Source organism: Rhodotorula paludigena (genome assembly GCF_050403205.1).
Source record: "Rhodotorula paludigena JCM10292 DNA, Rt_paludigena_JCM10292v1_ctg52, whole genome shotgun sequence".
Taxonomy (NCBI): Eukaryota; Fungi; Basidiomycota; class Microbotryomycetes; order Sporidiobolales; family Sporidiobolaceae; genus Rhodotorula; species Rhodotorula paludigena.
Window position 1 is genome coordinate 29,006 of NW_027481406.1, and position 11,543 is coordinate 40,548.

An 11,543-nucleotide genomic window follows, 5' to 3' on the forward strand; every position below is an offset into this window, starting at 1 on the left:
ACAGGGCGGGGACAAGGCGGCAGAGCGGTGACAGCGCTGGTCAACCTCCCTCGTCTTGGTCCTCCTGCCGCTTGACCTGGTTCTCATCTGCCTACTCCCCTCTTTTGCAAGATGGACTACTTCGTGCCTCTTCCAGGTACTCAAGCGCCCTCGTTCGCCGGATCCACGCTCGTCCTCGTGCGTCCCTACCTTCGCCCATCTTCATCACCTCTCGGAAGCTGACGAGTCCCCTCCGCACGTGCACAGCCCCAGCCGTCGCTCTCGTCCCTGGCGCAGCTCGCGTGCGACCTCCTCGTGCATAACCTCCGGCTCGAGCTTGTCGGGTACCTCGGCGTGAGGGACTATGTGCCGGCCGTCGGAGGGAGGGACGGGCTGCCTGGCGATGCAGAGCAGGAGGGACTCGCACTCGGGACAGAAGGTGCGTGGCTTCTTGACGGTTAGCAATTCCCCTAGCTGGACGGCCAAGCTAATGCGACTGTCCTCGCAGTCTACACCACCCCCTCGCGTTCGCTCACACTCGTCCTCCCGCGTTCTCCGGTCATCCGCGCACGCAAGGAGCACCACCTGCAGGCGATCAGTGCATGGGTAGCTGCGGGCGGCTTCAAGGATGTGCTCGTGGTCGCTGGGACCGATGCGGCGATGAGGGGCGACGATGGGCTTAATGCGTGCGTCGGGGCTGCGCCTTTATCACGCTACACGCTTCGCGGGCTAGCTCGGAGGTGTAGCGTACTGTGGCAATGCCGTCTGACCCGGCTCCTCTCTCGGCAGCGCGACTCCCCTGCGGCATCTCCTCCCGCCCTCTTCGCCCTCGACCCCTCTCCTCACCTCTCTCGCGTCTCTCTGCCCCTCGTACCTCTCCTCCTCCCCCTCCGGCATCTCCTCCCCTGGCCCCACCACCTCCTCCTCCACCTCCTCGACCCTCCCACCCATCCCGCACGGCGGTCTCACACGCTCGCTCATGCTCGCGCTCGCCGCGCACGCCCCTACCTCCCCCGCCGCCGCGCTCCTGATCTACACCTCCGAGGGCGCCGCCGTCGACGCGGCGCACTACCTCGCCAGCGCGCTCGCAGCGGTGCTCGGGCCGCAGCTGGGAGAGGTCCGGGGGCTCGTGCCTGTCGAGACGCAGCAGCAGAAGCTGCAGGTGGAGGGAGAGGATGCGGAGGGTGCGAGGAGGTGGAAGGAGCCGAGGAGCTGGGAGAGGGGACTGATGGGGCCGGAATTGGGGAGGGACGCGGGGAGGGAGATGTACGGGTGAGCGAGTGCGACGAGGGGTGCAGACGCAACGAGTAGCATCTTCGGCTCTTGCTGGACATCTCAAGCAGCGAAAGAGAAGAAGCAGATGTAGGCGTCGCTCAGTAGAGACGAAAGCCGGGAACGCCAGCACCCTGCGTTGCAAGCGGACCCCAATCCCCGACCTTCCAGCTACCGCCTTCTCTCGAGCCGTATGCCCCCCTTGTCTTCCCCCTCCGACGACGACGGTCGCAAGTTGCCCCACGCGACGGCATAGTGCTCGAGGACGAGGTTGAGCTCTTCGACCTCGTCGAGCTGCTCGATGCGCGCAACGCTGCGGGCGAGACGAGAGCGAGGTCAAGGGGGGTTCAGGATCGCGCTGGTCTTTTTCACCAGCTCTGAAATCCGTAGCACGGTGACGAGCAGCGCGTGCTGCTGCTCGCATCGCGCACGTCGCGCCCGGTGAAGAGAGAGCGAGAAAAGATCCGCACCGCTCGACCTCGTCCGCATCGATGCACCGGTCCCTGATCTGCCGCACGCTGAGCGCGCCGGTCTCGCCTCGCACGCCTGCGCGGCGGAGGCGCTCGGTGAGGGAGGCGAGAGAGGGGGTCGAGGAGGCGCCGGGGAGGGAGATGGAGCGGACCTGCGTGGAGCTAGCGCGGTGAGCGTCGATCTGTCAGCCGTCAACCTCCCATCGCCTCCGGAGCGACGATGGAGGTGGATACGAGCAGCGCGACGCACGGCGAGGTTCCTCCGCATGACGGCGCCAAACTGGTCTTCGAGCCCGAACGGGTCGTACTCGACGATCGCGCCTCCCGCGCCGCCGTCTGCGCCCCACGTCGACGCGAACCAGCTCAGGAGCGCATCGGTTGCGGCCGATTCGAGGTAGACGAGGACGCATTCGACGAGGAGGAGGGTCGGGAGGGAGGGGGAGAGGGGCGCGCCGTATGTCGGGGAGGTGGAGGGGGAGAGGAGGGATTCGGACAGGGCAGATAGGGAGCGCAGGTCGCCTGGGAGGAGCGTGTAGAGCGGAGAAGAGAGGGCGAGACCGCCTTGTTCTGCGCACGGCACGCGGAAGCGAGTGAGCACGTTTCCGGAACCTTCTGTCCACAGCCCCTGAGTCGAGCTGCGGAACTGTGCAGGCTGCACTCACCGATCTTTACGTCTCCTCCGAGTGCGCTTCTGAGGTCCGGCTTTGTCGAGACGGTGCGCGCCTTTGCGGTGGTCGCCTCTGGAAAGTCGACCTCGACCCACCTCGCGCAGTTCCAGTCTTTGCCCGCGTCGGCCCACTGCTTGCGCAGCCTCCAGAAGCGGGTATCGGTGCCAGCGCCGAGGGAGAGGACCTGCACGGGGTGGTGCGGCCCCACATTGCGGTCGAGGAAGCGGGCGACGAGCGAGTCTACGGCCCACGTGCGGGCGTGGGTGCCGATGTGGATGAGGGGCGGGCGCCTGTCGACGGCCCTGCGCTGCTGCGGGCTGAGGAAGAGGGACGAGAAGGGGTCTGCGAGGTAGCCGAGAGCAGCGGCAGACGCCCGCGACACGAGCGCATCCGAGTCGGTCGAGCGCACGGCTGCGTCTGGGTGAGCACCCTGCTCTGCGTGCGGAGCGTGTGCGCGCGGCGGGAGCATCTGTAGGTGCGCGGGTAACGCTCACTACAACCGCGACCACAATGCAAGTAGTCTCGCGGAAGCACCCTTGCCTTCCACTCTCGACACGCTCACACGCGCAGGATGGCCGAGCAGGACGACTTTGCGGCCTACACAACCATCGGGGACCGCGTCGCACCCGCCCTCGACCGCGCTGCCCCAAAGCACCCGCCCGCCCAGGGGCCCTCGTTCGCCCTCCCGCCCAAACTCGAGGCGAGTCGCTGCTGCTTCGCACGCCGATCGTGGTGGACTGAGACTGGCCGACGAGGAGCTGCAGTGGCTCTCCAGCCGCCTGTGCTCCTCTTCGGGTACTCTCGAGCCTCCGCCCCCACCTCGTCCCCAACCCTCCCTCCTCGATCCCGCGCTGACTCGCTCCGGGCACCGCGCACAGCCCTTTGTCCTCCTCGCCAAGTCGGTCCGCGGCGCAGGCGCAGCCGACGTCATCACCAAGGCCACCGCCGCCCCGGGCGTCTACGTCTTCTCCGAGCTCCTCGACCAAAAGAGCATCCAGGACGTGCGTACCTGGCGGCGAACCCAGTCGGACGAGCTCGACTGACTCGGCGTGCCTCGATGCAGCTCGCCAACCATGACCAGCACGCCGCGCAGTACCGCCTCCTCGAGCTCTTCGCGTACGGCACATGGGCCGACTACGACGGTGCGTCTACCGTGCGGGACTCTGGCCAGCTGAGCTTCCTTGCTGACCTTCATCTCCGCGACGCTCGCACAGCCAAGCGCGGCGACTATCCTCCCCTCTCGCCCGAGCAGGAGACCAAGCTGAAGCACCTCACCATCCTCTCGCTCGCGACCGAGAGTCGGGTGCGTCCCGCTGTCAATGGTCCGTTCAGCTGTGTTGTGCACACAGACTGACAAGCCCTTCTTGATGCGGCGACCTGCGCACAGGTGATCCCCTACGCGACGCTCCTCTCGCTGCTCGCGCTCCCCTCTCTCCCCGCGCTCGAAGACCTCCTCATCTCGGCCTTCTACGCCAACGTCCTCACCGGCCGACTCGACCAGCGCGAGCAGCGCCTCGAGGTCCTCTCCGCGCAGGGGCGGGACGTGCGCCCCTCCCCCTCTCCCGCTGCCGCCGTCCCCGCCGCGGACGAGTCGATGCAGCTCGACGCGCCCCCCTCCACCTCCGCCCCCGCCCCCGCTCCCGCGCAAACCACCTCGACGCTCCTCTCGTCCCTCCTCGCGTTCCAGCGCACCCTCGCCGCCCTCCTCGACTCGCTCAACGCCCACGTCCAGCACCTCCACGCCGCGAGCGTCGCCGCGACCGAGCGCGCAGCCGCGCACGAGCGCCGCGTACGCGTGGCCGCAGAGGCCGTGCACAGCAACAAGGACGGAGCGGCGGCGGGGAAGAAGGGCGGCGCGAGGGGCGGCGCAGCGGCGGCGGCGGCGGCGACGGGGGCGGGCGAGGGCGAGATGGACGTCGACGGCTCGGGCTCGGCGGCGGGGTCTGGCGCAGCGGGCGCGGTCGGAGGGCAGAGGGGTAGTCCGGGGGGGGCGCAGGGCGGGAGGACGCGCAAGAGAGGGAGGACCTAGGGCGCTTGCGGTGGTGGGTGACTCAGTCGTGCTGTAGGCGCACGGAGGAGACGGGTACGCTTGGCGTGTCGATGGTGTCGTCTGAGGGAGTACGCGCATGTAGCTTGTACAGCCTCGTTCCTTTTGTTCTGTTCCCTCGTCTCGTCTCGCTCTTCTCGCAACCAATTACGCAGTCGTGCTTTTCCGCCTTGACGTTCGAACGACTGCAATTAACGGAGACGAGAAAGGACCTTGCACAACAATACACCGACCGGCGGTACTGACTGAGGGACGAGAGACAACGAGAGGGCCCAACTGAATGGAGGACCGTTCAGAGCTTGGCCTTGCCCTGCTTTTCCTGCGCAGCGAGCACACGCAGGTCCTTGCGCAGGATCTTGCCCGACGGGCTGCGTCAACAACAAGGGGCGCTCATCAGCAATTTGCCCTACCCGTCGAGGCAAGGCACGCTGAAAACAGCCAAGGACCTTGACGCACCTCTTCGGGATGGCCCCGAGCACGATGACGCCCCCGCGCAAGCGCTTGTGCGGCGCAAGCTTCTCGGCGACGTAAGCCGCGACGTCCTTGAGCAGGGTCGGCGACTTGGCATGCTCCGGGTTCGGGACGACTGCGGTGGTACACGTTCGTGAGCTGGCAGAGCGCGAGGGCAGCAGTGGAAGGGGAACGCACTGTACGCTCGAGGGAGCTCGGTCGCTTGTTCCTCAGAGTAGACGCCGATGACGGCGCAGTCGGCCACGAGCGGGCACGTAAGAAGGACGCCTTCGACTCTACGGGCACAAAGCAGGGTCAGGTCCTCTGTCGACGAGGAGCATGCATAGCACCCGAGCGTACTCTGCCGGTGCAACCTGGAAACCTGTTGACGGGATGGTCGTCAGTCTGCGGCCGCACCCAGGTCCGGTGAGGCGGACGCACCCTTGTACTTGATCAAGTCCTTGGTCCGCTCGACGACGCGGTAGAAGCCTTCGTCATCCCTCTCGCACACATCACCCGTCATGAGCCACCCGTCGCTCGTGAGCGTCTCGCGCGTCGCCTTCTCGTTCTTGTGGTACGCGAGGAGGATGTTGGGGCCTCGCAGCCACAGCTCGCCCGCCTGCCCGGGCGGGACGTCCTCGCCCTCGGGAGACACGAGACGCGCTTCCATCGTCGAGAGGAGCTGGCCGACGTAGCCGGGCTTGCCCTTGTTGTCGGGCGGGACCATGGCCACCGAGGTGGTTTCCGTCATGCCGAGACTGGTAGACAGAGAGCGCGTCAGACGGAACATACAGACGAACAGGAGAAGGGGCGCACCCTTGGAAGACGCGTGTCCGACCCTTCAGCCGGTCGTACAATGCATTCTCGAGGTCGGCCGAAAGGGGCGCCGCACCGCAAAGGATGTAGCCTGCCAGCGGAAGACAGAGTGTCAGGACGAACACGAGAAATTCCGAAAGGAATATCCGCCGGATTATAAGCGAAGTCAACTGGACGTACGCAGGGAGGTCAGGTCAAACTTGTCGACGATTGGGTGCTTCGCGAGTGCCAGCGCGATGGGCGGCACAACGAGTGCAGTCTGCTCGGACGACAAAGCGGGCATCAGCAATTGCTTCGCTTACGATCCGGGCGACAGGACGCACCGTGCACTTGAACTTCTGAACCGATTCGAGCGCCTTGACGAGGTCAAATTTGGGAAGCACGACACAGGTGCCGCCGTTGTAAAAAGTGAGGTGGAGCATAACAACGAGGCCAAACTGCAGAATAGAGCTGTTCAGTTTGAGTGTCCCACCTGCTGAAGCGTCGCCAGTCCGGGACGTCACGGCAGACGAAGAGGGATTCTCGAGACGCACGATGTGGTACATGGGCAGGACAGACAACACAGTGTCGACCTCGCTGAACAGACCACCCTGGGAGCGGGTCTGCAGCACGCACGTCGTGATGTTGTGCGCCGACAGCGCGACACCCTTTGCCTTGCCCGTCGTGCCAGACGAGAACGGCAAGTATGCGAGGTCCTTCTTGGCCTGCTCGAGCGAGGGCAGGACCGGCTTGAACGAGTCGGACCCGCGCAGTGTCTCGTAGCTCTTCATGCCGTGCGGGAGCTGCGACGGGAGCTTGCCGTCGGCACCGGGGACCACGTAGACGCGGTCGGTCGGCAGCTTTGCCTCCTTGCACGCCTTCTGCGCCACGTCCAGGGCATCTGCGCTGGCGAGGACGATGCCGGCGTCGGCGAGGTGGATCGCATGCGCGAGTTCGTCGGGGAGGTAGGAAGAGTTGGCGGTCGAGACGACGAGGCCGGCTGCCTGGCCGGCAAAGAGGAATACGGGGTACAGGATGCTGTTGGGCGAGAAGAGGAGGACCGACTGGCCGCGCTGCAGCTTCGCGACCCGCGTCAAGCCATCGGCAAAGCGCAGGCTCTCCTTCGCCAGCTCGCCGTAGGTGAGCTGGGGGACGCTCGAGAGGGTTAACACAACCCGCGTAAGCACCCGAGCAGCGCTGCGCACCTGCTTGCCCGTGAGGGCGTCGACAAGGGCGACCTTTTCGGGCCGGAAGTGAGGGTTGGCCGAGGTGAGAGTGAAGTCGAATACGCCGCCGCTGTGCTGCTGCTCCGGGCGCACGGTAGGGTACGAGCTCGTGAAGACAGTCATCTTGGGGTGCAGAGCGTGCAGGAAGAGCAAGAAGTGCGCGGACTCCGGCAAACTCTCGAGAGGCCCGCCTCGTCGGCCTTTCTAGCCCCACATCGCCGAAACAGGCAACATGCCGGCACACTCAAGCACTCTTGCAGCGCACGGCTCAGTGAATCCAGTATTCATCGAAGGTAGATTCAGCGATAGAAAGATGGGCAAGCTCGGTTGCAGTCCGACGAGCCTTGTGCCGACCACCGCGGAACCCTCTCTCCCGGCATCTACAGCGGTAGCTCCGCCACGGCCATTACCCCGCCGACGAGGTGCAGACTCCCCGTGACGAGCGCGTCGACCCTCTCACCCTTGTCCGCCTGCGCGCGCACAAGCTCGACCGCCTCCTGCACCGACCCGAGGACATGCACCTGCGCGTCAGCGGGCGCACCGGGCAGCTGCGAGACGAGCTCGCGCCAGGCAGCGGCGAGCTCGTTCTGCGTCGCAAGCGTCTCGAGGTCTTTGGCGTCGACCGCATTCGAGGTGAGATCTGCGGAACGAGCGCGTTCGCAACGGGTGAGCGAAAGTGATGCGCGTGGAGAGGAAGGACCAGGGTACGCACCACCCTTCGAGGACCCGGTCGAGTACGTCGTGTTGGTGCAGAAGACGACATGCTGGAAAGGCTGGCGAGACGATGCGGAGAACGAGTCGAGGAGGGCCCCGAGGAGAGAGAGTCCGGAACGGCCAGAAGTGCAGTTGAAAATCAGCACTCGGTTCGACGGCGAGTCGCTGTCAATACAAGAAAACGCGGTCATAAGTGGAAGGCGAAGGCACGAGCAGACAAGGAAGAAGTCCGCACCTCTGCAGCGCCGCTTCGTCAAACCACTCGCCGCAGCACTTCAAGCTCTCGACCGTATGCGCACCATCGAGATGCCACCGCACTCGGTCCTGAACCTTGTCCGTCGCAAGCTGACACCGGCCAGGCCAGCTGGCGCGCTCGAGACCGACAACGATCGAAGCCGGGAGCGGGTTGGGCGCGACGAGTTCCGTCGGGAGAGTCGGAAGAGTCGACGGTCCAGGCGTGGGGGACGAGGGGCCAGGCGAAGGAGCGAGAGACGAGAAAGCGGGAGGGCAGCGCGGGGAGGCGAGGAATGACTGGACGAGCGCGACTGCGAGCGACGCGTTCGAACGCTGGTGTGCGCCCGCAAGACCTATCGGGAAGGCGCCTCGCTGTCACCGGAATCCATCACAGGTGATCAGAATTACTCACCGAGCTTGACGTCCTTGAGCTGCGGGTGTTCTGGGATGACCGTGAACGACGAGGCCTTGAGCTCTTTGGCACGCGATTCGAGCACGTCGAGTCCTTCAGCCTGCTGGATTGCCAGCGCAGGTACATCGGGCTGGACGTGTCCTGAATTCAGCATGGGAGCGGACAAATCAAGCACAGCTCGACGCACCTTGTAGATCCCACCTTTCTGGTGCGCAATCTCCGGCAAGGTCTTGCCCAACACCCAGATGTGGTCGATTCCGAGCGCCGTGACGCCCGTAGTGATGGGCTTAGGAACAATGTTGGTCGAGTCGTACGTGCCGCCGATGCCGACCTCGAGAATGGTCGCGTCGACCTGCAAGATGGGGAAAGGTCAACCGGGATGGCGGCTTGAGTCGTGCGTTCCGGCCGCACCTTCTCCTGCAGGAAGACGTGCATGGCCATTATGGTGAGGTAGCGGAAGTATGCGGGCTTCTCGGCCATCTCGTCACCGCTTGGCTGTGCGCGCAAAGGGTCAACGACGCGGAAGCAAGATGCGCGAGAGGCATGGAAGGCGCACCGGTCGGTTCTGCTCAAGCTTGTCCCACACCTCGAAGAAGTAGCGCGCAAAGAGGTCCTCCGAGATGGGCTCGCCGTTGATGCGGATGCGCTCTCGCACGGCAACCATGTGGGGCGAGGTGTAGAGGCCGACTCGGGCGTCGGGAGCGATCGTGGTGAGGACCGACGACACGAAGGCGCTAGTCGAGCCCTTTCCCTTGGTTCCTGTAATGTGCAGGACATTCATGCGATCGAGGTCGGCGGGCTGTGTGTCCTCATCAGTTCGGAGAGACGAGGAGGAAAGAAGTGTCAGCACGCTTCGAGCTGCAGCCCGAAGCACTGCAAGGGTCCGACTGACCTCGTATCCAACCCTGCGCATGTATTCGACCTGTTCTGCCAGCTGGATGTCGCCGCCCTTTCCTCCCGAGCGGCGAGTCGCTTCGATCGTTGCCGCATTGCTCTGCAGGCCGTTCAGGCAGTCGATAGCCTGAGCGTACGTGCGCATCATTGCTCTAACCGTGCTCGTGAACAGATTTGCAAGCGACGGGCGCATGCAAAGGGATGCAACAGCTGCGACTTCCTCTTCTCAGCTTCTGTCCCTCCTCCACACTCTTGAACGCACACGCGCGAGCAATGGTGCACTTCCCGCACGAAATCCTGCTGCACATTGTCGCAGACATCGCGGACTCGTCCACCCCGAGATCCGAGGTGCGGCTCCACCTCGCGCGACTGTGTCGCACATCGCGCGCATGGCACGCCGCCGCCCGCGCCGAGCTGTATAGCAGCTTGACCCTATTCATCGACGACGACTACGACACGGCGCCCGACGCCAAGCTTGTCCGGACCCTCTTGCTCTCGGACGAGCATGCCGCTTTCGTCCGGACGCTCACACTCATCTGGCGCGCAAGCGACGTCGAGCGGACGGCAGTCGTCGTTGGTTTGTACTACAACGACTTGTCTCTCTGGAGCAGCTGGCAGTCCCCGTACCGGACATGCCCCTGAACTTCAGCGGTGCCCACATCCAGGCGCTCAAGTCGGTGAACCCCGACCTTCGGTACCTCGATCTCTGTGCCGCACCAGGAATGTCGATAGGCGTCCTGCTGGCTCGTCTGCCTCATCTACGCCGACTGGTTCTGGCCGCCCCCACCTCGTTCGACGAGCGCGAATATCATGGACGCACCATCACCTACCCTCTCACCACGCCATCGTTCAAGCTGCAGCATCTAGCAATCCGCTACGGCTCACGCGCCTCGCTCGAGCTGCAGCAGCTGGTGCGCAGCTCGTACGAGTCGCTCACCACGCTCGTCATGGGAGTCGATCTCGAGTCGTCCGCGCTGCAACTCCCGGTCTTGCCGAACCTGTCTCGGCTCTACCTCACCGTCGTATGGTCGGGTTCCACCAACCACCCCGGCGACCCCGGTTACTTTCGCGGGATCTGCCACCTTGTCGAACAAGCGGCGCCCTTTCCGGCGCTCACCACTCTCGGCTGTGTCGTCAGCCGCGAATACATCGTCAATCGCCTGCCAAAGGTATATCTCCCGACCGAGCGGTTATTTGCAATCCTGCCACCCCGCCTGCACACCCTCGACCTCACTTTTCTCCCGCTCCGCAAGGCAGACATCTTGTCCTTCCTTGCCGATTGCACCTCGCGCCAACCCAACCTCCGGACCCTCCGCCTCGTCTCGCGATCCTGGTACCACCGGACTGTCGACGCGCCTGAAACGCATAGGGCGTACATCGAGGCGGTCGAGCGGCGGGCGGCGACGACCGATGTGACACTCGAGTGGACCGAGTGGAAACTGGAGTGGAACAAGACCGAGCCGTGGCGGAGGTCGCTTGCGCAAGAGGAGAAGCGGGCGATTCAAGCGGCGGCAGCTCGAGCGGTTGACGAGTAGAGCGGCGGAAAGGGTGCTCTGCAAGTTTGGATCTGGTTCTGTCTACCGTTCCCCTCTCTTTCGCTGTTGCGCTCACTCGTCGTGCACACCTCGTCGCGCAAAGGCTGTTCGGACATGCGAATCCAGGTTTCACGGATCTGGCGAGAGCAGCGCTGCATCCGGAAGCATAGTGGCGGCTGACGCGGCAGGAGCGAGTGATCCAGGCGCGTCTGTCACGACAGGAAGGTTCTCTGTTCTGCAAAGGAGCAGCGCGTCAGGAAGAGCCGCTTCACACGACTTATGGAAGTGACGGACTCTGTTCCGTCCGCCGCCTCTTGCTGTTTCTTTGCCAGCACCCGCTCTTCGGCCGGCTGTCCCTCGTCCGTTGCGGGACCTCTCCCAGCAGGTTCCCCTTTCTCCACTCCAGTGTCGTCCACCTTCTTCCTCACTATTGACCTTCGGTACCGCAAATCCCTCACGCGAGGCAAGAACTTGACCATCTCGTCGTCGAGCGGCTCGCCATTGTCGGTCCAGCCGGCCGAGAGCACGCTCGCCGTGTCAAAATTGTCGTCGTCCTCCTTGCCGATCTCGCCAAAGGGCTTGGGCGCGGGTGCAGGTCGGCTCGGGGCTGACGCAGGCGCGCGACGGACGATGGGACGGCGGTTTGCTGTGCCGGGTGCCGGAAGTACGGGCTGGAATGGGTTGGCGGGCGGGTCGGCGAGGTCTTTGGGGATGAGAGGTCCACGAGAGGACATGGCAAGGCAGAGAAAGCAGGAGACTCGCGCACAGCCTTGCAGAGAGAGCTAGCGGACAGGAGATCGAGCGAGAGGTCCGCGGACGACCGGAAGGAGGGAGCGAGCGCAAAAGC

General features: G+C 64.7%; 7 protein-coding genes across 7 annotated transcripts; 3 read left to right on the forward strand and 4 right to left on the reverse strand.

Annotated features, from left to right (window-relative positions):
* Positions 1 to 111: 111 nt before the first annotated feature.
* On the forward strand, positions 112 to 1,255 carry JCM10292_005549 (uncharacterized protein; the record flags this gene model as incomplete). Its single annotated transcript, XM_076651494.1, has 4 exons — positions 112 to 177; positions 247 to 418; positions 488 to 665; positions 769 to 1,255. 4 exons carry the CDS (start codon positions 112 to 114, stop codon positions 1,253 to 1,255), a joined length of 903 nt encoding a protein of 300 aa, XP_076502911.1.
* Positions 1,256 to 1,422: 167 nt separating this feature from the next.
* PPM1 (leucine carboxy methyltransferase) lies at positions 1,423 to 2,858 on the reverse strand (the record flags this gene model as incomplete). The annotated part of the gene is made up of 4 exons (XM_076651495.1): positions 1,423 to 1,564; positions 1,722 to 1,873; positions 1,972 to 2,288; positions 2,384 to 2,858. 4 exons carry the CDS (start codon positions 2,856 to 2,858, stop codon positions 1,423 to 1,425), a joined length of 1,086 nt encoding a protein of 361 aa, XP_076502912.1.
* A 102-nt stretch (positions 2,859 to 2,960) lies between these two features.
* JCM10292_005551 (uncharacterized protein) lies at positions 2,961 to 4,418 on the forward strand (the record flags this gene model as incomplete). Its single annotated transcript, XM_076651496.1, has 5 exons — positions 2,961 to 3,089; positions 3,268 to 3,390; positions 3,453 to 3,531; positions 3,604 to 3,692; positions 3,777 to 4,418. The coding sequence occupies 5 exons, from the start codon at positions 2,961 to 2,963 to the stop codon at positions 4,416 to 4,418; spliced, it is 1,062 nt and encodes a 353-aa protein (XP_076502913.1).
* Positions 4,419 to 4,728: 310 nt separating this feature from the next.
* Positions 4,729 to 7,030, reverse strand: JCM10292_005552 (acyl--CoA ligase; the record flags this gene model as incomplete). Its single annotated transcript, XM_076651497.1, has 10 exons — positions 4,729 to 4,804; positions 4,893 to 5,022; positions 5,085 to 5,182; positions 5,247 to 5,268; positions 5,328 to 5,644; positions 5,703 to 5,793; positions 5,883 to 5,961; positions 6,026 to 6,139; positions 6,236 to 6,826; positions 6,887 to 7,030. The coding sequence occupies 10 exons, from the start codon at positions 7,028 to 7,030 to the stop codon at positions 4,729 to 4,731; spliced, it is 1,662 nt and encodes a 553-aa protein (XP_076502914.1).
* Positions 7,031 to 7,287: 257 nt separating this feature from the next.
* MET7 (tetrahydrofolate synthase) lies at positions 7,288 to 9,309 on the reverse strand (the record flags this gene model as incomplete). Its single annotated transcript, XM_076651498.1, has 8 exons — positions 7,288 to 7,547; positions 7,620 to 7,786; positions 7,857 to 8,208; positions 8,268 to 8,397; positions 8,455 to 8,619; positions 8,679 to 8,762; positions 8,824 to 9,066; positions 9,160 to 9,309. 8 exons carry the CDS (start codon positions 9,307 to 9,309, stop codon positions 7,288 to 7,290), a joined length of 1,551 nt encoding a protein of 516 aa, XP_076502915.1.
* A 125-nt stretch (positions 9,310 to 9,434) lies between these two features.
* Positions 9,435 to 10,696, forward strand: JCM10292_005554 (uncharacterized protein; the record flags this gene model as incomplete). The annotated part of the gene is made up of 2 exons (XM_076651499.1): positions 9,435 to 9,742; positions 9,811 to 10,696. The coding sequence occupies 2 exons, from the start codon at positions 9,435 to 9,437 to the stop codon at positions 10,694 to 10,696; spliced, it is 1,194 nt and encodes a 397-aa protein (XP_076502916.1).
* A 129-nt stretch (positions 10,697 to 10,825) lies between these two features.
* On the reverse strand, positions 10,826 to 11,430 carry JCM10292_005555 (uncharacterized protein; the record flags this gene model as incomplete). The annotated part of the gene is made up of 2 exons (XM_076651500.1): positions 10,826 to 10,931; positions 11,168 to 11,430. 2 exons carry the CDS (start codon positions 11,428 to 11,430, stop codon positions 10,826 to 10,828), a joined length of 369 nt encoding a protein of 122 aa, XP_076502917.1.
* Positions 11,431 to 11,543: the final 113 nt, after the last annotated feature.